Source organism: Herpailurus yagouaroundi, unplaced genomic scaffold, assembly GCF_014898765.1.
Source record: "Herpailurus yagouaroundi ecotype Mexico unplaced genomic scaffold, PumYag 100, whole genome shotgun sequence".
In the NCBI taxonomy this organism is placed as follows: Eukaryota; Metazoa; Chordata; class Mammalia; order Carnivora; family Felidae; genus Herpailurus; species Herpailurus yagouaroundi.
Genome location: NW_024412391.1, coordinates 8,249,050 through 8,274,712, shown reverse-complemented (window position 1 = coordinate 8,274,712; position 25,663 = coordinate 8,249,050). Strand labels below are relative to the sequence as shown.

The 25,663-nt window shown below is 46.7% G+C and overlaps 1 protein-coding gene across 3 annotated transcripts in view; it reads right to left on the bottom strand.

The window, feature by feature from the left end:
- The window catches only part of HIPK2 (homeodomain interacting protein kinase 2), a 129,921-nt gene that overhangs the window by 33,873 nt on the left and 70,385 nt on the right, over positions 1-25,663 (bottom strand). For 2 of the 3 annotated variants that reach the window (XM_040471801.1, XM_040471803.1), the window contains exons 5-10: positions 23,585-23,769; positions 18,291-18,453; positions 14,784-14,910; positions 13,707-13,828; positions 3,518-3,660; positions 679-858 (exon numbers count right to left, since the gene is read on the bottom strand). In XM_040471801.1, coding sequence (XP_040327735.1) covers positions 679-858; positions 3,518-3,660; positions 13,707-13,828; positions 14,784-14,910; positions 18,291-18,453; positions 23,585-23,769 — 920 coding nt within the window. Of the gene's footprint in view, positions 1-678; positions 859-3,517; positions 3,661-13,706; positions 13,829-14,783; positions 14,992-18,290; positions 18,454-23,584; positions 23,770-25,663 lie in introns of all 3 variants that reach the window. The other variant, XM_040471802.1, reaches the window with a different exon arrangement.

The following is a 25,663-nucleotide window of genomic DNA, read 5'->3' as shown; positions in this document are numbered from 1 at the left end:
ACACACACACACACACACACACACAAAGTCACCCTTTGTAAGTGTTTGATGAGTTTTGACAAATGTACATGTTTCCTCTGCCAACCCAGAGAACTTTTTCATCACCCTAGGAAGTTCCCTCATGCTCTTTCCTTGTCAATCCCCCTCCTCGCCCACCCAGTAGCCCCTGGCAACTCCTGATCCGCTTTTGCCTTTCCAAAATGCCATATAAATGGGATCATGCAGTATGTGGCCTTTTCTCTGCCTTGATTTTTAAGAGTTCATTGAGATGAGACTGAATTGAAAGGGAATGAGTAAGATTATTCTGCTGGTAATGCCTAGGATTAACCAAAGTTATTGCTTATAATTCAGGAAGCAGCTAAATGAGTTACCTTAGACCTCAGATTTCAAAGAAAGCACATTTTGGGGTGCCTGGGTAGCTCAGTCAGTTAAGCGTCCGATTCTTGGTCTCGGCTTGGGTCATGATCTCATGGTTGGTGAGTTTGAGCCCCATATCGGGCTCTGTGGTGACATTGTGGAGCCTGCTTGGGATTCTGTCTCTGCCTTTCTCTGCCCCTCCCCTGCTCTATGCTTTCTCTCTCTCTCTCTCTCAAAATAAATAGATAAAACTTAAAAAACATCTCTGTAACTTGCAATCTTCTGAAGTTTTTCTCCTCAAGGGCAACTCCCACCACCTACCTTGCAGAGGACTGGTGCTGCTTACTCTTCCGGGAGGAGGTGGTGCTGGTTGGCTGCTGCCGCATCACGTGGGCCACGCCTACATTTAAGGGCTGGGCTGCTGGAAGGGTCACATGACCAGTCAATAGCGCAGGCTGCTGCATGATGGGATTGTAATGGCTGCCGTGAGCGTGGGTGTTCCTGAGCGGGAGATGGGAGAAACAAGGCTCTTTACTGATTTTATAAATATGGAGCTTCTTTTTAAGATAAAGCTTCCTCCCCGATTAAAAGCCAAATTAAAACTAAAAGTTGGTTCTCACTAGCTCAGGGAGTTGTTGAAGAGATGAGCTCACCAGGTAGGTCTCCCAGGTATGGTGAAGTTTAAGTGCTGTTCTGAAGGAGTGGGCAGCAACACGATTTGTGGGTAAGTGAGAAAGAGGTCGTTTCGAGGGGGAAGAATTGGCAAGTTGCAGGTTCAGCGGAGAGGAGATAACTATCCCCTCTACCTTTTAAAGTCCCTAAACAGATGACTGCACTGTGCATTTTATTTTAGAATTTACAAGTGCTTTTAAATGGGTTCTTGCATTCTGTGAGGTAGGATACTGTAATACCACTTTACAAACGAGGAATTTGTCGTTTCTGTTAAAACAGCTTTGGAAACCAGGAGTCGTAGGTTTCTGCTGTTTGGAAGTGTTAACATTCTTTTGAATTCTCTCCGTGGCTAGCACAATGCTCAGGCGTGTAGCAGCTGATCAGTTAATGACATGCTTGCTGAATGAACAATTAGATTAACTGAAGGTTGACGAGATGTGAATGGAACTTGGTACTAAGTCAGAGTTAATACGAGACACCTATCGACAGAAGTACTGCTGGCAGCCATTATTCTGAAAGCCGGTTGTCTTTCAAAGTTCTTAACGATCTGGGTTGTATGGAGCTCGGAGGGTTGTTTTCCCAACGAAATATTACAAGTGGTGATTAATTCAGAGACTTGCCCATCAAAGCCCATTTATCACACAATGAGATGAAAAGTTAAAGGAGACTTCATTTGAATTTTAAAAATACTACAAAATTCATCTTTGCAACTTGGGGAAAAGGATGAATAAGGAAAAAGAAGTAAGTAGGTACTTGTGTAGAGATTTTGATAGAGTCTTGGACATTTACATTTAGAAACAGATGTTATGGCTTCTTTACTGTGTTGTTGCTAGATAGGAAAGTCTAGGATCTGTACCTCTCTCTTTTGTTTACATGACTGTGCATGTTCTTTGGCCCACACGTGAAATGGAGAAGAGATTGGAAAGAAAGTGTTAAGTGTTCTCTGTGGTAACCAGGTAAGAGCTGAGGAGGGAGGAGGAATGAGAAAATCTGTGTAAGTGAGTTTTGCTGAAGTTAAATGAGTTATAAACGCTGAAAGACAAAGGAAAAAAGTAGCACGGCATGTGTATGGTCTTTTAGGAGAAAGGCGGGGGGAGAAAAAACCAATTGGTCAAATAGCTTTCCACTCGGTCACTGTTCCTAATGAGCTGGAGAGGGAAGGCAGTCTCTCTGAGCGTGAACCAGCGTAAATGGGGGAAGGGAAGATAACAGATTTATTTACTGCCTGTCACGTACCAGGTGCTAGTATAATATGTGTTAAATACAGGTCAAGCGCTTTGCAGTTTATCTTCATTTAAACCTCCCGGCAGTTCTGGGAGGTAGGCATTGTTATGCCCACAGTATTGAAGAAGAAACTGAGGCTCATAAAGGCCTCACTCGGATCATGCAGAGCCAGAATTGAACCCAGTTTTACCTTGTTTGAAAGTGCTTCCAATGAGTGGGGGTGGACTTGGTGGGTGTTGTCGGTGGGAAGTGAGTGGCGCTGCAGGAAAGAGCCTGCGTCCTCTCTTGTTTGTACTAGTCAGAAAATTCAATGGAGGAATAGAGGAAGCTTCATTTGAGGCCTGACCTGGGACTTCTATCTCCACGCCTCGTTTTACCAGGCGCTCTTCATTCACAACAGCCTCTTAGATCCAAAAAGAAATTGCAGGGCGGCTCCACGGTCGGTATGGAGAGTGTCGGAAGGTGGAGAGACGCCGGATGTTTGGGCTGCACGAGAGAGCCCAGAGGGCCGCGGGAAGCCGGAGACAACTGGGGGACTGCCATCGGTGCGGGGGGCACAGTGGTGGGGTTGGGACGGAGTGGGTGGAGAGTATAAGGAGAAGTGGCAAGTGGAAAGAACAACAGAGCAAGGTGTTGGTGAGGAAGTCAGTGAGTGGGATGGGTGGGGTTCTGGAAACATACAGGGCTATGGTGTGCTGGTGGCTGTCAGCACGTGCCTCTGGGGTCTGTGGAAAATGGACTTTGATCTATCAGCTACGACTATTAACTGAAGAGGCACGTTCAGCAAACATGCCAGAGTTTACCATTCCAAATAAACCCCATTCTGTCAGCTTTCCCCCGAGAGGGCAGATAGAACTCCAGCGTGCCCATGTCTCAAAACACCTTGAGAACACTTTCTAGAATCGCGTAGGAGCCTCAGGGACTCTCTTCCGCATTCTTTCACTGCCAACAAATCTTTGTTTTCCGGGAGTGGAGTTTAATTCTGAGAAACAAACCAAGAACCATCCAGATGCGCGTCCCTGGATCACACCGGCGATCAAATGATGTAACTGAATTTGGGGTCGAAAATGACAAGTGACCATAAAGTAATGAAGCTGATTTACATTTATTTAAAAATTCACCCTCATTGCACCGTAGTTGTATCCCACCTAATACTCTGTTTAATTTCAAAAGTTCCCTGTAAACCAGAGAATTCACAATGCAGGCCAGTCCGGCAGCTCTCCGGGTGAGCCGTGGACACAGACACGCGCGCTTTCCTGCTTACCTCCAGTCGGCCAACTGCTGGGTGCCTGCCATGGTCTCGGGAATCACAGTCGCGTGCTGCACTGATGTGTGGGTGGCCACTCCGGTCAGCTGCTGCCATGCTGGGGGAAGCAGGATTTGCTGGGTCCCACTTGGCCAGGCCTGCTGCAGAACAGAGGACATGGGCCATCAACATGTTTGTTAATCACACAATCACTCAATAATGAGTCAAGCCCTTATTCTGTGCCCCAGGGTGTTCTGGACCCTGTGATGGGTGTCAAAGTGGAGACCTGGTCTTTGGCCTCAAAAACTAAGGTAAGGGGAGATAAAACTCACATCTGGGAACTACCTAGAAGATAATAAGTACATGGGCAAAGAGTCGTATGGAAGGCATTTATTCATGTTGAGGAATGATTTATTTATAATTTGCTCTAAGAACTGTGCTCACAGTTTCCAAAAGTTCGCATATTGATTTGTTCTGGCATGCAACCATGTGCAAGAGATTGAGACAGTTGAATTGGACCACACGAGGGTGACTTTTTGCCCTCAAGAAGTTTTCCATCTAATATCCTTTATTTACTATTTTACCATTTGTTTATTAGAGTCTAGACCTCCAAGTTGTGTTATCTTCTGAATCTAAGTTAGCATAATTCTTTACTTTTAATTAAAACTATGTATTTATTTAAGAGAGAGAGAGAGTGCGTGCGTGCAAGCATGGGAGGGAGGAAGGGAAGGAGAGAGAGAGAGAGAATGAATGAATGAATCCCAAGTGGGCTCCATGCTGAGCCCAACATGGGGCTCGATCCCATGACCCTGGGATCATGACCTAAGCCGAAATCAAGATTTAGATGCTCAGCTGACTGAGCCACCCAGGCACCGCTAAGTTAACATAATTCTGAGATCACCAAATATCTACTACTTGCCCACATCTGAGAGCAAGCAAGCAAGCAGGAAATAAAATTCTTAGCTGGGACTATAAGCTTAATTGAGAATTACCTTGACCTTACCTCAAAGCAAAAATGAGATGTAGTTGGAGGGTCATAGCTTGATTCTACATAAATATTAAGATTTTCCTAAGAAGTCTAAAATGAACCGTCCTGACTCTTCCTTGAAAAGACTCACGGTGGCGGGGGGGGGGGGGGGGGTCTATGTGGTGTTCTCTGCTTTCTGTATTCTCAATCACTACCCTGCTTGCCTTTGGTTATCAAGTGATTCAGACTGAACACAGTTGTCCATAGTTGGACACTGAAAGGAACACCACTAAGGTAAAATCTCGGGCAGGTCAAGAATTTAAAGATGTATGATTTCAGTTATATCTTGTCCTTTCCACTGGGCTGGATATCGCTAACACTGGGTGATTTATGTAATACAGTGCTCCACAAACTGTACCTTTTTTTTTTAGGCTGCATCTTTTTTTTTTTTTATTTAAAGAAAAAAAAATTTTTTTTTTACATTTATTTATTTTTGAATTTTTTTTTCAACGTTTATTTATTTTTGGGACAGAGAGAGACAGAGCATGAACGGGGGAGGGGCAGAGAGAGAGGGAGACACAGAATCGGAAACAGGCTCCAGGCTCTGAGCTGTCAGCACAGAGCCTGATGCGGGGCTCGAACTCACGGACCGTGAGATCATGACCTGAGCCGAAGTCGGTCGCCCAACCGACTGAGCCACCCAGGCGCCCCTAGGCTGCATCTTTAATATGTGTGTTTTGGCTCATATGTACAAACACACACTTGGAAATGAATCACAAACTTGAGTCAAAGCGTTATAAAAAGTGATGTGCATAAAAATGATAAAAGCACATTTTATTTTCTTTATTTAAAAAAATTTTTTTTACATTTATTTATTTTTGAGAAACAGAGTGAGACAAAGTGTGAGCGGGGGAGGGGCAGAAAGAGAGGGAAACACAGGATCTGAAGCAGGCTCCAGGCTCTGAGCCGTCAGCACATAGCCTGATGCGGGGGCTCGAACCCACGAACTGTGAGATCATGACCTGAGCTGAAGTCGGACGCTCAACCGACTGAGCCACCCAGGCGCCCCAAAAGCACATTTTAGATCTGAGTGGATGGTTCACCTGGTCCATCCTTCTCATGGTGCAGAGGAGGCCCCATGAGGTCTCATAGCTTTTTTACATTGCCTGTTTGCTTACTGATCTATTTTGATACAGGCAAAAAGCTTCGGGACAACAGTTCATACAGAAAGTGCTTAATGTTTGTTGTAAGATGAAAGAAGCAATCCTACCAAGGCAATTAATTATAGTTAACTATATTTCAAGCTTACTGAATTCAGACACAGCAGAAAAATAATTTAATCGATCAATTAAAACAGTTACAAGTTCAAAAAGTTAAATGAATAACAATTTCGTTGGCAGTAATATTTAAACAACTTTGAAACTTTTCAGCTTTCTGGAAACGCATGTGTTTTGACTGTCACTTTTAAATAATAAATCTTGATAACAAGTTAAGGACATTTTTTTTCCCCACTCCCCTAAAATGGATGTTAGCATTTTACCTGAAAGAGACGGGGTAAAGGCTGTTTTTGACCCCTTTCACTGATGGACACGTTCAACTCATTTGAGATGACACTTCATACTTGTATAATGACTTGTATACGCTTGTACAGTTTATAACTTATTACTTTGTAATACATTTTTAAGATTACAGCCCATACTTCCTGGTGCCAAGCACAGAGCTAAGACCATAGGTAGGTTTCTCACTTCATGTTAACACCAGTTCTGTGAGCTAATGACTATTATTTTTTCCCATTTCTCAGACGGATAAACTGAACTACACAGAAACTAAATAACCTACCCAAAAAGGCAGTAAATGAAACGTATACATTTATTGCACTCCTTCTCTAAACCCAACTGAAATGATAGTGAAGGAATAAAAACATAATACAGAGATCCATAAGGACAGAAACAACAGGGGTGACAATAACCATTAGCAACATTTTGGAAGCTGGGAAACAGAAGGGCAATTTCGGAGTCAGAAGACTGGGGCATCTAAGGTCAAGTCTGCATATTAAACCGTGAGATTCCTTTACCCCTCAGGTTGCAGATCCCTGGTATGTAGGCTTACACCGTCCCTCCCCACTCCCCGCCAAAGCAGGAGGCAGGAAGATCCTCTCTAGGAAAACCCACAAGTCCAAGATAAAGAACTACAAACACATGTGAGGAGTAGGGAGTCTGCCAATGACAATCACGGGCTCACCCCTCTCAGACTAGAGAGACCGCATTCAACAGTCCTGCCCCTTCTGCAGCTTTCAAATTAGCTTTCCGGTGCTCCAGTCTTAAATACAAGTGAACAGCCAACGATAACCAGATATTAAAGGAAGCTTCTAACATCAAAGTCTAAGACAAAACAAGAAACTCAGAGGAAACAAAAACAGTGTAGGAATCAGAAGAAAATTTCCGAAAATTTATACTGTACACAGAGTTTAAAAAATGTTTATTTTGTTTCAATCATGTGTGTATATATATATATATATATATATATATATATATGTGAAACAAGGTCATATATAGGAATATATATTTATATATCCATATCTGTATTCAGAGAATAAGAATTCTTAGAAATGAGAACTATAACAAATTAATTCCATAGAAGGTTGTTTTTTTTTTTAAGTTTATTTATTTTTGAGAGAGATAGAGTGTGCGAGCAGGGGAGGGGCAGAGAGAGAGATAGAGAATCCCAAGCAGGCTCCACCCTGTCAGCTCACAGCCCGACATGGGGCTCAATCTCACGAACTGTGAGATCATGGCCTGAGCCAAAATCAAGAGTCAGATGCTTAACTGAATGAACCATGCAGGCGCCCTTCCATAGAAGGTTTTAAAAAAAGTTGAGAAAATCTCAACTGTGGTAAGATAGCACAGATAGAACGTATAGAGAGAAAATGGTGGGGGGTGGGGGGAGGTACATGAAAATCATTAGATCAATTCAGGAGTGCCAACACCCAATGAAGAATTTCACAAAGAAGGAGTGAAAATGGATGGGAAAAAATTAACAAAGGAAAAATAAAAACTTCCATACTGAAAGGGCAAAAACAGTGTTCAGAACAATGTATAAAGAATCACCCATGGGGGGGGGGGCCTGGGTGGCGCAGTCGGTTGGCGTCCGACTTCAGCCAGGTCACGATCTCACGGTCCGTGAGTTCGAGCCCCACGTCGGGCTCTGGGCTGATGGCTCAGAGCCTGGAGCCTGTTTCCGATTCTGTGTCTCCCTCTCTCTCTGCCCCTCCCCCGTTCAGGCTCTGTCTCTCTCTGTCCCAAAAATAAATAAACGTTGAAAAAAAAATAATAAAAAATAAAAAAAAAGAATCACCCATGGGAAAGCATATAGATTATGAAATTTCAGACCATTGTGGACAAGGAGAGTCTTAAAAAGTTCTCAGAAGAGAAAAAAAACAACAGACACAACTTGTCAATAAGCTGAAACACATCAACACATCAGACACCCAAACCGTGACTGGCTCTGGAGGAATCTGGGGTTGCATATAAATGTACAGAGAGGGAACCAACCAAATGAAAAAATGAAACCGCCATCAACCCCAGGAAAAACAAGTTGTCTAGGAAAAGAAATAGAATCATAGTCTGCTGTGAGGCTCAACTGAGAATATTATACAATACTGATGGTAGTAAGTATGTAAATAATGCAGAGTGGTGGAATAAGAAACTTCCATGGTAAGAATGGGGGAAAGGAAAAGAGAGAACGAGCAAGAGAGAGAGAGAGAGCATGACTGCGCGTGTGCTGTTGGGCTGGGGTGGGTTAGGGGGCTAAGTCTTTATCTTCCATAGTAGGAAGTCCATTGATACCCAAAATGGGAAGATCAGTAAAAAGCAGTTTAAGCACGTTATTTAGAAACATGGGAGTTAAATAACAAAATAAAAGACTTGGGGCACCTGGGTGGCTCAGTCAGTTAAGCATCTGACACTTGGTTTCAGCTCAAGGCATGATCTCATGGTTCACGAGTTGAAGCTCCACATCGGGCTCTGTGCTGACAGAGCAGAGCCTACTTGGGATTCTCTCTCCCTCTCTTTCTGCCCCTCCTGAGCACTCTCTCTCTCCCAAAATAAATAAACTTTATGAACAAACAAAACAAAAGAGTTTAAAAATTATTTGGGGGAAGTGGAAATTGGGGGTGGGATAGAGCAGGCAACTACCATTTTCTTAGAAGTCTGTGGACTCATTTCACTTTTTTTTTTCATTTCACTTTAAACATTAGGTACATGTGTTAATTTGAAAAAAAAAAACGTTAAATTCAAAAGTAGGTTCCCTACAGTTATGTAGCTGGTAAGCGGTGGGACTGGCTTCTCGGACTTCCAGGCAATCAAATTTCAGAGCCCATGTTCTCACCAGTGTACTACCTTCCTTTATGGAGAGGATGCGCAGAAACGATGGCTCTATTCAGGATCAGGGCTGGTGGTGAAGGCATAAAAGTCACATGAAAAAGTGTTCCTTATTCATTAACAACGCAGGCACCAAGCAAGACAGAAGCAGATAGCAAGACAGAATGGCTGGAGGGACTGCTTGCTGAAAATGTTACCAGAGGAGGTAATGAATGAGAAGCACTGAAGTTTTGTAATCTGGACGGCTGAAAAAGTTCCAGGGAGACATTTAAAGGGATTCGGGTGCTAGGACTAGAAGCATGCATAGACCTTCAAAAGGCTGGGGTCTAGAAGGATATGGCAAACCTCCACCTCTTGGGGGCGCTCTGAATTTCTGTTCCAGCCTTGCGAGTCCAAGGGGGTTTTTTTGGATCCTGCCAACTTGAAAAGTGAGCTAAATTCAATACTGTCTCAATCAAGAGCTGTATGTTCCATCTCTCTGCCTTTATCCACTTATCCACAATCTCTGATGGTGGTCAAGGTGTGAGCGCAGGCCCCAGGCATCGGACGACAGAGGGGACAGCCCCCTGTGGGTAGTACCAGCAAGGCTGGGACTGGCAAGACGGTTGGTAAAGATCACTCCCGTATCATGTAAACAAGAGGGTGTCATTTCACTCCGGCCTCCCATGCACACACATCCTTGGGGAACCCCGGAGAGACTGCTTCCCTTCAAAGGACATGGGGTGCTGCTGGAAGGTGGGGAGGAGAAAGCAAAGCAAACAAAACTAACGTGGGATGGATTCAAATGACTCCGTTCCTAAACCTTCACAAATAAAAACCTTGAAAAGATTTAAATATTTTAATATTTTTTAAATGTTTGTTTATTTTTGAGAGAGAGAGGGAGAGAGAGAGAGAGAGAGAGAACATGAGCAGGAGAGGGGCACAGAGAGAGGGAAACACAGAATATGAAGCAGGCTCCAGGCTCCAAGCTGTCAGAACAGAGCCCGATGCAGGGCTTGAACTCACGACCCAGGAGATCATGACCTGAGCCGGTCGGACTCTTAACCAACTGAGCCACTCAGGCGCTCCTAAGGTTTAAATATCTGTAAAAAGAATGATGCCCACTTTTCAGCTATGTTTAAAGTAAAGAATAATATTTGGGGTGCCTCTGCCTGATACCTAGAAATTTACCCAGAAAAAAAGGAAGGCACTAGTTTAAATGTTTAGTTATTGCTTTTTTATAGCCACCATACTAGTTTTATAAGTTAGCTTACTTTTGTCCTTTGAAGGGATATTTAAAAATACCTAGGAGAGAGCTCCCCCTTTACACTAACACACTGGCATGGATTAAGTGACAAACAGAGAAAGAAAAAGCAACCAACCGACAGAAAGACACAACGTGATCCTGGATAGGGCAGGAAGTTGTTTTCACCTAATACAAGAAATCTTTGCATGTGGGGGTGCATTGGTGTTCCGTGTCCTTTTTAATGGCTATGTGGCGTTCCATTTTGTGTACACATCCATTTATTTAACAAATCTCCTACTGATGGACATTCAAACTGCTTCCAGCAGCTCCCCATTATAAACACTGCAGGGACTAAGATCTTTGCACATGTAATTTTTATTCCCGCTCCGGATTACAGCTTTGGGTTAAGCCCGCTTGGAGATTTACAGCACTCTAGGGACTCTTTTTCAAGTGGGCAAAAAAGCAAAGCTCTTCCCTGCTATGATTAAAACACAAACAGATTCAGAAATGCTGAGCCTGTTGGTTTGCACCAAACTGAACAACGGAGAAAGCTGAGGTTAGCTAATAAGAATGCTAATTATTGTTTCTTTCAGAAATGATTTCTGGCTTACCGGGGTTAAGTGCGCCAACGAAAAAAGATCTGTAAGTACATGTGAGTTCTCTAGGTTTTGGCTCACAGAGGAGGAGCACTGGGAGGCTGGTCTGGGTTTCTGCCACTCAGATAAAGTACGAACAAGCTATGCTGCCCCCAGAGTGAACCTATGGTTCCTTCTCTTGATCTTTCTCGGCTTTTTCTGAACTCCCTACTACGAAACCGTGCGAGCAAAAAGAAGCCATGAGGACCAGTGAGAGAGGGAAGAAAAGGCTTGCTTTAAGTACAGAAGATTCTCTGTTTATAAATTTTCAGCAACAAAATTTGGTGTGCCACCAGAAGCTGGTGTTAGTGGTCACTGCGAAGTCAACTTGCATTTAAGAACAGAGATGAAGAATGGTTAATATCAACCTTAAATAAGCTGTTCCAGGAAACAGAAAAAGAGGTTAATAATATCCAACACATTTTATGAGACGGGGTAACCTCGATGCTCAAGTTAGATAAGGATTCTATAAGAAAGAGAAATTATATGCCATTTCTCACTTCTGAACATAGAAATAAAAACACTAACCACATATTTACAAACAGCCCAATACTGGAAAGCATACAAGCATATCAAACGAACATGATTAAAGCTCATCTTGGAAATATAAGGATAGTTTAACATTACGAACCTATTAATGTAACGTGTCACATTAATAGATTAATGAACAAAAAACACAAGTATTTTAACAGATGCAGAAAGAACGTGTGACATAACTCAATATTCATTAAAAGATTAGCAAGCTTGGGAAAGCTGTCTCCACCCAATATCGATAGCAGACCAAATATGGCAAATAGCTAGAAGAATTTCCTGTAAAGTCAGGGACCAATTAAGGATGTCCAGTGTCAACACTGTTAGTGATCATTGTTTTGAGGTGCTAGCAGCACAGTAGAATAAGGAGTGTAAAGGAAGAAACAAAGCTAGTAAGATGGTCCATAGAAGAAATCCAAGGGAATTCCCAGAAACAATCATAACTAATCAGAGTTTAGAAGGACTTCCAGATAACAAACTCAGTAGACCAAAATCAGTTTTAGTCCTATAAACCAAAACCAAATACTCGGAAAATAAAATCAATAAAATTATTAATAGCAAAACCTGTAAAATATTTAGGAACCGTTCTAACAGAAGAAAACTTTAATAAAAAGAGTGAAAGATAACATATACAGTTATGCCGTGTTTGTGCCTGAAATGACTTAATGCCGTAAGGATGTCAGCTTTTCCTAAAGTAAATATAGATTTAGCCCCAGTCTAGTAAATGCACATCAGGGTTTTCTGTTTGGAAAAGACAATTGCTAAAAAAAGAGAAAAGAAAAAAGAGAAGACAGTTGGCTAATTGCTGTGCGACTCTGAGCCAATGACTGTTTTGTTTGTAACAGTGATGTTTAAATTCATATGAAAAGTGAAGGACAGACAGGGGACTTTTGAAAAACCAAACAGGAACAAGGCTTTCCCAATCAGACAGCAAGACAGGTGTTAGTTATCACAGTTAAGACGGCAGGATGAGGAAGGCCAGTGGAAAAGAGAGCCCAAACAGACCTGTGCAGTTTCACTACGTTAAAATTAAAACCAAAAACTTTTTTTTAAATGTTCATTTATTTTTTGAGAGACAGAGCATGAGCAGGAGAGGGACAGAGAGAGAGGGAGACACAGAATCCAAAGCAGGCTCCAGGCTCTGAGCGGTCAGCACAGAGCCTGACGTGGGGCTTGAACTCACAGACTGTGAGATCATGACCTGAGCTGAAGTCGGACGCTCAACTAACTGAGCCACCCAGGCACCCCCAAAACTTCTTTTTTTTTAAAATAAAGTTTATTTATTTTGAGAGAGAGAGAGTGCATATGAGTGAGCAGGGGAGAGGCAGAGAGAGGGAGAGAGAGAATCCCAAGCAGGCTCCGTGCTGTCAGCGCAGAGCCTGATGTGGGGCTTGAACTCATGAACCGTGAGGTCACAAACCGAGCTGAGACCAGCAAGTCAGAGGCTTCACCGACTGAGCCACCCAGGTGCCCCCAAACCAAAAACTTCTATTCAACAAAAGATACCGTAAGTCAAGTGCCCGTAGGAACACTCTGAGAGAAGGCTTTGGGAACCTACCTTATTTAAAAATAAACGTGCTTCTAAACGGACAGCATGTAGGTTAGGCTGTCCTTGACGCCCAGTGATAGAAATGAAAGTATGGGGGGCAATGTGGCACGGTGGTTAAATACAGATGCCAGCATCCGACCTCCAGGGTTCGTGTCCTGGTTGTGGCACCTACTTGCTGGGGGACTCTGAGCCACTGATTGTGCCTGCTCTCCGTACTTGTCAACTGGAGACAAATGCCTTACTTATCGTGCTGTTGTGGGGATTAAATCAATTAAACAGTTACAGAGTGTCTGGCATAATGATGATGTATTTGTTCAAGTGCCATTAAGGATCGATTACTGTTATCACTGCATCCCTACGTTACCTCAAACTTCCACAACGCTTTACGCATTTCCAACCACTTTCAACTCTTGTGCTCCCCCTCTACCATTGGAGTACCTCTGTGAACAGATAAGGAAGGTTCCAGCTCACAGCTTCTGTGATCCTGGTTTTGCAACTCCCTATAAAATAAGGAGGTACATCTCCAAGGCTCCTTTTGGCTCTAAAAATAAAATCATTTCTATCTGGTAAGAAAGAAGTTTGAGGCAAAGAAATGTTAACTGACTTGCCTGAGGTCACACAGTTATTAGTAGAGTTAGGATTAAAACCTATGTCTTCCATATACGTTTGCATTATAAAGCCACAATAGTTAATAATAATTTCCCCAGACTCTCCCTATGTCTAAATTTCTTCTTGGAATTATAAGCAAGATAACATAGGGAGGTGATTCACCGAGGGATCATTCAGAATATTACTGGTATCTTCTAATGAGTCCAAGCACCTAACTCATTACCACGGAGGGAATTAGCAGAGATATATCTCTTTTGTGAACAACATTAACAAGGATAATGGCAATACCAGTAATAATAAAGAAGGAATTACCTGGGCCAGCAGACCTGGTTGGATCTGAAGGGGCTGTGCTCCCGGGGCTTGAGTGACGAGGGGAACCGCATTCTCCATTCGCACGGAATAGCCAGCGTGCTTAGAGGGAGAGGCCTGCAGCCCTGTTCCGGACAGCGGCAAGGGAGAGAGGGGTTGGTGAGCGGCTGGAAACAGCCGGACGCGGAGAACCTTCCTAGCCAGCTACGTCCGCTCCCATCTCCCCTTTGCACCAGTCCCCGCCAGGTATCACCTGGTCCTTTGCAAGTCTCCCCTTCAGTTTCCAACTTAAAAATGTTAAAGCCACAGAAACCAACTTGGAATGTTTTCGGAGACTAGGAGGTCAAATTAAGGAGTCTGTAAAGCCAAAGATGGAACGGTTATGCTGACAAATTACACCAGAAAGACAGCTTCTGACATGAAAATACACTGGTGTATGTCAAAGCAGGGGTGTCGGGGAATAGCCTGTGAATCCACTGGAAGCCCTCTGTCTGGAACTGAGCATCCACACACAGGCTCAAGCCACAGGGTGTCACATTTGGGAACAGATACGGAGCTTTCCGTAGACCCCGAGACCTCGTACACAGTCAACCCTGGCTGGTTCTTAGAACTTTCAGGAGAAGAGTGTTGAGGTGCATGGCTAAAGAATCATTTGGGGGACAGGCGTGGGAGGTCCTTTGTGGACAGATTCATATTCTTCGTGAGAACTGGACCCAGTTGGCTGTCAGAGAGTGGCAAGCCCCGAGGACATTTCACTGGAGGAAATACAAGCTGACATCAGCCTAACAAGAAGAACACAGACAACGTGGGTATTTACAGACAGCTGGCCTGGGACAAAAACACCAGCAGGTGGGGAGAAAAACAACTTGGCGCTGAAGCCTAAGTCCTATTGTTTCTAGGCTGGCCAGAGTAGGAGAGGGGCCCTGACGTTCAGCAATGCCAGTGCTCTCTCGGAAATGAAGAGGGCCTTGGCCTCAGCCTTAGTCCAGGGAGGTGGGCGTGAAAGAAAGGCGTGGGCGCCGGTTCCCTGGAGGTGGAACAGGAAGGAGCAGGTGAGGGGCCGGGTCTGCTCAGCCTTACCTTGGAAGCCGGGCGGACACACGATGAGAGCTTGCTGGAAGGGGTCAGGCCGGGCACAGATCTGGGCTGTTCCCGTCTGCAGGGGCAGGCTCCGCTGGGCCACTGCAGCCATGGACGCCGCTGAGGGCTGGTAGAGTGCAGATTGGTAGTTTAGTATGGAGACTTCGGGATTGGCTAAGGAAATAGTGGCACTGGTGGAGGTGGGAGCCTAAAGGAATGATGGGGATTGAACAAAAAATAAACAAAAATAAAAAATGAGGGACGTGGCATGTTGGGAGACGCGAGTCTAAATCAAATAAATGAACTCAAAGAGGAGTAAACAAATAAACAAAAACCAAGAGCCAAAAAAGCAAAAACAGAGGGGAGTGGAAACACAGTTGAAGGCTCAGGGAAAAGCAGGCACCTGCAGCCACATTCACCTCAGCATCCCCTTTGGTGCTTATACTCGGGCCAATGCCTAACCTGTGTGGGGCCTGGACCAGAGTGCAAACGGAAGCTTGCGTGCCGTAAGTCTACAAACTGCAAAGTTAAAAATCAGGCCAGAAACCGTTCATGTTCTGCCCTTCTACCTTCCAACAACCTGGAAGGCCGGGTTTGAGTTTAGGACTCTTGGATCCCTTGGCTGCTGCTCACCCCCTGACGGCCTTCTCTTCCTGACCCAGCTGTGTCCCATGACTTGGGGGGCTCTCGGTGCACGTATATGGGCCTGCCAGCCCACACCTCTAAGCTCTGTCCACACACCCCTTCCCTGGGGCCTGCGGTGCTGTCCACACTTGGGAGGCAGAACCAGGAGGAGGCCTCTGCGGGCACAGCGTCCTGGGTACCCAGAGCTTGGCACGGAAGCACACAGACATGGAGGGAGGCTGAAGTGGGCCTCGGAAGGGGGCCTTCCCCGCTCAGGTCTGAGGCGAGCACTGTTCACAGATACCCTCAGATGGCTGCGGAACAGGTTACTGCAAATAAACGCGCTACATTAACAGCCAGCCAGGGAGAGGGACACACCGATCCTGGGGTTTCTCATTGGAGTTTGGGGCCTTCTTACGCTGGTTCAGCTTCGTAGGCTGGAGGCCAGAGAGGAAAGACGCCGATGGCTCAGGGGAACTTAAATGGAGAGGGTTAAATGGATTCTGAAATCATGTGCTTTCTTTCTCCTGCCTCTTTCGGAAAGAGACCTCACTTGAGAATGAGCTTCCATGGAAAGCAAGGCCACAGAAGGAAAATCGGCTCTAAATTGGGAATTTTCTAGCTTCTTCACACGGATCCTGCAGCAAGATAGGTGGAGGTTACCGGGGTCATCGAATTCAACATTGCCTAACACAGGTTTTGCCACTAGAGGTTATGGACGAGGAGGAAAGAGCCACAAGGCATCCTGGACAAGTACAGAAGTAGAGTTTTAAGAAGGGTACGTACACATGTCAGATTTGATACAAAGGCTACTCAGTTTATGTGTTTTTTTGTTTTTGTTTTTTTTTGTACCTAGGTTTTATGCCCAATTTTAGTGTTAAGCAAATTAATTTGCTTGAAAGTAATCACTAAATTATGTAGCACACACGTTTGGGTTTTAGAATACAAATTGCCACAAAGAGTGGGTTTTGGGCCTCTGGGTTGTGTGTACCATGTGTAGGCCGGCGTCTGTGTTCTCTTACTGTTTCCTCTCTGTTCTCTGCCCAGAGAACCTCTCCTGGAGCCTCGCCCTGTCCCCATTTCCCACTGCCGGCTTGTGTCCCGAGCTTCCCTCTTTGGGGACCGGCACCCTCCAGGTCCCCAACGCGGGTCCTCGACTCTTCTGTCTCCCCTACGCCTGCCTTCTTCCAATCGTCCCTGGAACCTGACTCTCAGGGTTTCTCCCCTGGTGGCTGGGCTCTGCTCAGTGAAGTTCTGGCCTCCGCTTTCTCCGTTCCAGTTCTTCTTGGGCACTGAGGCTAGAACATTCTTTCCAAAAGACTACTTTGTGCATGTTTTCACCTCTGCCCTCAAATCTCCAATTACTGTCTAATAAATACTATATGCGCGTTTGGGTCTGGCACTCCTTACCCATGGTTTGGCCAACCTTCCCTTCCAAATTTACCTCCCTCTGCTTTCTGTGCTCATGGCACCAGCCGGAGAGCACAGGCCCTGCAGACTCACACAAATCCTCCCAGCACATTCTCTCCAAGCCTCTGTGCTTGCTTCAAGGCCTCGCCTGGGGCCTGTGTGCTCCACACTGAAACCCTCCCTGACACCGTCAATTTAGATGAACTTCTTTATAATATTAACCCATCTGCCAGCTGACGTGATGGGGTTCTGGTGCTGAAGGACAAAACTGTGGTGGTGTTTTGTCAAGGCGCGCATATGTCTGGCTGTGGACACCTTAGCCTGAGTGCAGGGCCAGGCACTGGGCGGGACTGTTTGTTTCTTTGGACTCCAGGTCCTAGAGAGCACAAGCTCTTCTCTCTAAGGAGAGCTTTAAGGACACCAGTGGTCCCGAGGGTGGCACATTCCACATGGCCTCTCCTGGAGTTTAGGTGGGGGAGAGAGGGATGCCTAGGAGAGGGGGGACGTGAGGGAGAAGAGGCTGGAAGCTGGGGTTGGTGCCTTTTCAGTGACAGAGAAGTGAGTGGATGGCCAGGCGGAGGTATTCATACTTTGGGATTAGAACATATACACTCCTCTCCTCCTCTAGAACACACACACACACACACACACGCACACGTGCACACACACACACACACACACACACACACACACACACACACACGGGAGTGTTGTGGCCACTGCAGACGGATACCAAGGCTGGAAAAATCTAGGGGCAGTTAGTTCTTTGGGGGAAGTGATAAGACTGGAATTTGGGAATAAAAGTAAAAGTGTCTTAAATAGCAGAGGCAGCCCAGACTAGGATTTGGAAATTATTCAACCACTAAGTATTTCCAGTAAGTATGTTACCCCTATTTTAAACAGCATGTTAAGTGTGGGGTTCTGCTAATTTTTTCAAAAAGTTGGGTATCTGTGAGAAAAAAGCCTTACTCTCCTGGTCCCTTCTGATTCCAGCTGCTGGGATTCTGGTGACAGACTGATGAATTGATTTTCCCTGTGACTTGGAGAAAGGACAGCTTTTATCTGTCCTGAAAGGAGATCATGTGGACCCAGCAGTGTGGGGACAAGGGGGAGAGACCCGAATGGGGTGACCGCCAGTGTCCCTTCCAGTGCTAGAATTCTTTACCAGGCACGTGTCAGGCATAAACGGATTATAGCAGGAGACTTTATGTTATTCCCACCTCAGGACCAAGGGAAACACTAAGAGGTACTATCTCAGAAAGAGCACCTTTACAGGGTCCCTGGGTCTCTCAAAGGAAATAACCGTGGAAGCAAACACTTTCTTACATAAACACGACAGTAGAGGAATTTTGTGCATATTGTCTCTTCTATGTGATACTGGAGGAATTTGGCCTCCTGACTAGGTTTGGTGGGAAAATACAATTCCTGATGCACAGTCAGCCTTGCCCACCTTCCCCTTTGCTCCCCATTCACCTGGTTGTGGACAGTGTTCAGCTGGTTGTTGAAAGTCATGGTCAGGTTGGTGGACGTGCTGGGGGCCACATGCGTGATGAAAGGGGTCTTGCTCTGGTTCACGGTGTCATACATATTCACCCGACGCTTGCAAATCTCCATGTTCTGGAAACATGATTTGACGCTGTTCATGCAAAAGACAGAGGCATAAGGGAAAGAGAAGAGGGTAACGCAGTATAAGGGGGGAGAAGACGGAGAGAACAATTAATCTAGTAAACAAGACCACTGGGAAAACTTAACTTTAGGTCTAAATTTCCTGGATTTCTCATGCGAAGTCTGCATTTGCTCAAGTCAGTTTTATTCAGATGAATTTCCCCCAGGATGGGCAAAGGTTCTCCATAGCACAACAGACTTGACGGCTCTCGCTGCATTTCCTCATATCGCTGATCTGCTGGAGCAACTTCACTGATCATTCTCAGCGTTCGGGGTGGTGTATGGTTTACTCTGGGAACATTAAACAGCAGCTTCCCGCCTCCACCTTACCAAAGACAACTCGTTGTGCTTCTGGGGCACCAGCGCCATCTAGGGGACAGCCGAGGAACCAGCCAAACCCGTATCCGGACCCAGTTGGCACTCTTTGTCCCCACTGGAACTGCACGTGTTCCAGTGCAGTAATGGGAACAGTAATGGGAACAGTAATACCAGTAATAACGGATAATTGTGGTTAACATTTATTGAGAAGTGTGGCAGTCGCTTGCAAGCACTCTTTCACTCAGTCCTACAACACCCGCAGGAGGGAGACAGGATAGTTGTCCCTGTTTACGAGTCAAAGGTCGGGAATCTGCCAAGGCGAAGAGCTAATTACTAGCCATCTTCGTGTGTACACACACATCCTCTTTAACCTCCTTCATCCTCCCTTTTGCTCTCCTCGTTCTTGCCGAGTTACACGAAATAGAAGTTCTCTCCCTCTTTTTCTTCCTCCATTTGTGAATCAAAACAGAACCCTAGTTATGAAAGTCAAGTCTAAAAATGCAGCTGACACCAGCGTCAAGAAAAGGAAAGCCACAGCGGCCTCAACCACGGAGTTCTTGAAAATCCACCATGAAGTGTCCTTCAGAATTTATACACTGTTTCTCATTCGCTTCTGTTTTCTTTTTTCTTTTTTTTTTTTTTTTAGCGTTTATTTATTTTTGAGAGAGACAGAGACAGAATGCAAGTGGGTTAGGGGCAAAGAGAGAGGGGGACACAGAATCCGAAGCAGGCTCCAAGCCCTGGGCTGTCAGCACAGAGCCCAATGCGGGGCTCGAGATCATGACCTGAGCCGAAGTCGGACGCTCAACCGACTGAGCCACCCAGGTGCCCCGCTTCTGTTCTCTAATTAAACTTACTTTTCCTCAAATGCTAACATTCAGGATAGTAAAACACATTTAGATTTCAATTTTAAGTACTGCTACTGATTATAAATAATGTAATAACTGAATATAAATAAAATATTAGTTTTCTACTCCTTTGAGATGACGCATGTGTGCTATGGGTGTGCTATAATTTGGGCCAAGCAGGTGCCTGAGGGCTATCCCGAAACGTCCTTTCCACGACAGGCATTCCGAACTTAGACATGCCCGAAGAATCCTTTCTGAGCTCATGACTACTTAAAATGGCCACACAGTGCACACGAAATAAACACTTACCGACTGATCACCCTGGAGAAAAAGGAAAACATATTCTATGGTAACGAATAGCCAAAACACACTACTTATAATGCTGGTGATACCGACAGTTTTGGGCATGTACTAAGTGCCAAGCAAACTGCCAAGTGCTTTCACATGGAAGCTGAAGGAATAAAGCGATGCATTTTGTATTCTTTTTGGAATGTATTTAAAGCATTATATGGTTTTGTGACAATTCAACCCAAAGCTTTTAGACGCAGAATTTTCTAATTAAAATGGTCTGAGTTTTGAGTTTCAGGAAGAGCAAACACTTACACCCTGGGTTAATTCTGTCAGAATGGCTTTTAAGGAATTTGTGCACTAGAATCCTGGTGTGGAGAAAGGAGTGGGGTCGCTTTCACCTGTTCATCTACATGTGGGGGCAGCTCTGGCCCAGCCCCAAGGGTGGGGGTCTTCGGAAGGAGTGGGGGCTGGAGCATTCTTCTCGCCCTGTTGTTCTCATGGTCTTCCCAGCCCGTTCTAGGGACCCTTAGGGGTTACGCCTACTCTCAGGGAAGCTAGGTGTGCTTAAAGGCCTGTCTTTCCTTCCGGGGCCCGTTTTCCGAATTCTAAATCGCCAGTGATTCTCTTGGATCTACACCAAATCCTGAATTTGAGGCTCATGCTCATGGTCTCCATGCTTGGTCTTCACCAAGTACAGTGAAGCATTCTACTGCTGCTTCCTTAACAGAATTCAGAGCTAGGCAGGACCCTGAGGTCATTCAGCTACGGCCCTGACATTGTGCAGATGACTGTCTCATTGACAGTGCAGAGGGCTAACTGGGAGCTGTCTGGAGAGCACCACTCCATCTCCCACATCTACTATAGCTGGTTCACAATTGTCCCATTTCACCCCTGAATATAAGAAGACTGACCTCATGGGAGTCCTATCCAGAAAATCACCGAGTCTGCCTTCCTTCAGTGGCGCAGACTGACTCCTTGACTTACCCCTACCACCCCAAAATTGGACAAATCCTGTAATGAGAGTTTGCGAGGGAGGGGTCCAACTTCCTTCTCTGAACTGGACATTGGTGGTTGTTGCCATGTGATCTGACTTGCTCAACATCAACTGATAAGGACCAGAACTGAAATCAGAGGAGGTAATTAGGGTACCACCCACTCATTTTCTGCAGACCAGATAAGGTCAAGTCCAGCCTTGAGACTCAGCCCAATCAGACTCGGGCCGTGGCAGGAACAGCCAGGATGTGCCAAGGTCTCTCTCATGTTCAGCCTCTTCACGTATTTCTGTCTCCTCCTAACCCCGTCTAAAATCTGGTGCTCCCTTGAGCATACCGCTTCTCCCTGCAGACTTCCAGGGATGGGACTATCTGTTCTTTCACATCCCAAGTGCCTCCAGGTTGAGAGGCTGAAATGATATCCCTCATTACCCTCTGATATGGGTAAACTCTGCCCCCAAATCCATCCGCTGAAGTTCTAAGCCCCAGGGCTTCAGCACGTGGCTGCATTTGGAGATGCGATCTTTATAGAGGTAAAGAGGCCATCAGGGTGGGCCCTAATCCAATTGCCCGTGAGGAGGACGAAATTAGGACACAGACGTGTTGAGAAGGACCACGTGAGGACACAGGGAGGAGCCGGCGCCATCTAGAAGCTGAGCAGAGCAGCCTTAGAAGAAACAGTGCTGCCCAACACCTTGATCTTGGTGTTTGGTCTTGGTCTTCCAGAACTGTCAGAACACGGACGTCTGCTGTTGAAGCGGGTCAGCCTTCAGCGTACTTTGTTACTACGGCCTCTGCAAATTCCTCCTCCCTCCGTTCTGCCACCCTGGCCTCTCCTCTCCCCGTCGGGCACCGGGGCCTCTGCTCCACTCCCTGCCCACCAGGCAGGGCTTCAGAGGTCAGACATGCTGGCTCCTCACTTCTTATCCCAGTGGCCTGTGGTCAATTCTGGCCACCCTGTCCCCACTTCCCCAAACTGCAAATTCAAGTGTCTCATCTCCTGGCCACACTTTGGCCCATCTGGCTCATTCGGCTGTTGCTGAAGTCACCAATCTTGGAGGTGATCAACCTGCTCGGCCCCACTGGCCCCTCTGTCTTCACTTCCTTTCCCTTCACAGCTAAGCCTCCCACAGCCATCATTTGGGAAATGACCGCTCTCTTGCCAACGTCCTAAGCCTGGCAGTTTGTCTTGTTCTCTCAACAGCCTGGCAAAGCTCCAGCCCGGATGACCCTGAGTTACGACCTGCTGTCCCCCTGCCGTCACCTGGGGCCCGGTTACCCTCCACACCATTCACGTCTGCCACGCTCTGTTCCCCTATTGCTCTGTCCACTTGGCCCGGCCACCTCCTGCCCCGACCACCCGGGCTTTCCTCTACTTCTTCAGCCACCGACCACCTTGCTCTCCACAAGGGAAGACAGGAGCTGCCTGAACAACATCCACTTCGCTGGCCAGGCCAGCACGCCTGCCGATACCCACGTCCCTCCCCCCGCCCCGGTGACGCTGGCCTTGCCATCCTGGCGCCTCCCGGCCTCTCGGAAACCTCTGCATCCTTCTCTTCAATCCCTCGTGCTGCAGACACATCCCACCAGCACCCTGAACTGCCCTGGTCCCTTCGTATCAGAAGAACCCCGTCGGGCCCCTCTGGTCGCTCCTGTTTCTCCCTCCCCTCCCCTCAGTCCCGCAGCCTGCTCAACTGGCCGTTGCTTCCCCGCAAACGGCTCTCTCAGGCCACCAGCAGCTTTCACGTTGCCTCCCCTCACGGGCACTTTGCCCGGGCTTCTCTGACCTGATGGTGCAGCAGCAGGCCGGTCTCTGTCAAACGCAGCTCTAACCAGCCATCCCCTGCTTAGAAGTCCCTCCGTGACTTCCGCTGCTCTTACGGTGAAGACCCAGACCCTTAACACGGGGCCTTACCCGGCTCGTCCCGAGGCCTCCCCTCCTTCCGAGCCCCAGGCCCTGTGCTGGCAGTCACCGCGCGGGCAGTGCCCTCTCTCCCCTGGCCGGCCTTTTCACTGGTGACCTGTCGCCAGTCGTTCGGCGGTCATTTCCTCGGGGGCTGCCCTGCCGGGCCCCGACTGCAGCCCGCTTTCCCTGGTAACAGCCTGCTTCTTGGGGGATCACCCACGTGATGTCTTTCTCTCACCTACAGACTGGAAGCCCCGGTGGGCAGGGGCCCGACTGCTCTGCCCTACGCTGCACCCCAGCACACCGCCCGCTGCGGGGACGAATGAGTGGGCGAACAGACCCGGATCCAAACTAGAACGGTCCTGGGAGTGACCTCTGGCCCTGAAAGTGGCTGTGCTTCCCAGGTGCCGCCACTGTGAGCACCCCGTTTACGTACAGACCCCCGGGGCGGGTTCACCCAGCCTTCAGCTCTCCCACGCTTCCCGTTCCCTGCTTTTTGGTGTAGAGCAAAGGGTGGCTCAGGGCCACCCAATCTGGCTGCCGCCTGCTTTTACAAATAACGTTTTATCGAAACACAGCCTCCCTCATTGGTTTCCGTACAGTCCACGGCAACCGTCAGCGACAACAGCAGAGTAGAGCGGTTGTGACACAGACCATATGGCCGCAAAGCCCAAAGTATTTACTATCTGAGGCTTTAAAGAAAAAGTCTGCTGACCCCTGGTAAAAAGTATCGAGCAAGACACCTACTGTGTGCTGTGGGGAAAATCGAGTAGGTGCGTCATGGTGACAAAGGGGTGGTTCAGGGTTTCAATTGGAGTGATTCTCTTATCAGCATCTATGGTCAGCATCTTCTTTAACAGGTCGATGAACTCCCGCCGGTCTGCCTTCTCCACCAACATGTCACTCCCTTCCAAATCCGTTGTCATGTTCACCTGGAGGCAAACAGGGACAGGTTACCAAAACCCCATTCGGCCGCCCCTCCCCCGGCTTCCCTTCTTCTCCATCCCCATGTCTGTCACCCCTTCCCAGTGTCCAGAAGGCTGTGCGGGTCCTGCTGCAGGCACTGCCATGGGCTGTTACTGCCCACAGGTGGTGGCTGCTTCCTCTCCAGGAAAGGCAGAGGGCGGCCATGCGTGGCGGAGGGAGCGGGTCGCTGCCCGTTCTAGAAAATACACAGAAGTGACAGGACATGCCCTGTACCCGCTTCCATCAGTTAAACTGAAATGTACCTCGCATCACACCTCACGGTAAATAATCCCAAGATGGAAAGACTTCTGGGCATTCGTTGTATAACAATGGGGTTGTACCTGATACTACTGAATTATATACTTAAAAATGGTTAAGACGGTCAGTTTTTCTTTTCTTTTCTTTTTCTTTTTTTTTTTTTTAAATCTTTTATTTTTTTAACGTTTATTTATTTTTGAGACAGAGAGAGAGACAGAGCATGAACGGGGGAGGAGCAGAGAGAGAGAGAGAGAGGGAGACACAGAATGGGAAGCAGGCTCCAGGCTCTGAGCCATCAGCCCAGAGCCCGACGCGGGGCTCGAACTCATGGACCGCGAGATCACGAGATTGTGACCTGGAACGCTTAACCGACTGAGCCACCCAGGCGCCCCTCTTTTCTTTTTTAAGTAGGCTCCACACCCGCCAAGGAGCCTGGGGCAGGGCTTGAACTCAAGACTCCAAGCTCCAGACCTGAGCTGAGAACAAGTGTTGGCCACTTGATGGACTGAGCCATGCACGTGCCCCAATTTTATGCTATGTATATTTTACCACAATTGAAAAAACAAGAACTACAACCAAGTAGTAAAAAATGAAATGCAAAAAGGGTTATGCATGTAACCTTCAGAGGCCAACCTTCTTCCTCCAGCTACAGTGTTATCTGTCCTCTGGTAGTGCCCTGTGTTAACGCCAGAACTGTTTTAGCCCCTGTGCTCACTGGGATCACCTTTGGCCAAGACAGCAGGGTATCTGAACCCAGGATTCTTCTTCCAAGAGTAAGCCTCGGATGGTTTTTGAAAGGCCTGTTGTGTGGTGCTTTCTGTTATTTTCCAAGGCATGCTATGGAAAGTAATTTCAGTTTTCTCAGACAATCTAGGCTTCTAATCAACTGACAAGTACCCTTTACTCAGAATCGTGATTTTTGGTTCCACTCACCCTCAGGAAGAAGTGTGCTTAGTGTTTATTGGTCTAGTGCTGTACTTCTCGTTGCTTTTAGGAAAGACTCTTTAGGTTGCCCTGCTTTTAGACTAGCCCTTACACTAAAAAAAGCTGAAGTTCTAGAATTTTCTCTGGGCACAAAGGTGAGAGAACCTGTGATCCCTCTGGTGAGCTGGAGTAGGATGAGTCCCAAATCCAGTGACTGGTGTCTTTATAAGAGAAAGAAGAGGGAGATTTGGGCACAGAGACAAGAGGAAATCCAGGAATAAAGGCCATAGGAAGAAGGGTGAAGAGGTTGGGATCAGTCAGCTACACATCAAGGGAACACTGAGGACTGCCAGGGGCCAGCGGACGCTAGGACTGAGGCATGGGACAGTTTCTTTCTAGAGCCTTCAGAGGAGGATGGCCCCGGTGGTACTTTAATGTCAAATTTCTAGCCTCTTGAACTGTTGGAGAATAAATGTCTACTATCTGAAGCCACCCAGCATGCAGTACGTTGTTAGGGCAGTCCTTGGGAACCAATACACTGAGTCGTGGGCAGTAAACTCAGATGTACTAATGATCTTGAATTCTTCTCATGAAAACAGCAGTAAGATTGGCTAGCACTTTCCCTTCCTTCCTTCCTTCCTTCCTTCCTTCCTTCCTTCCTTCCTTCCTTCCTTCCTT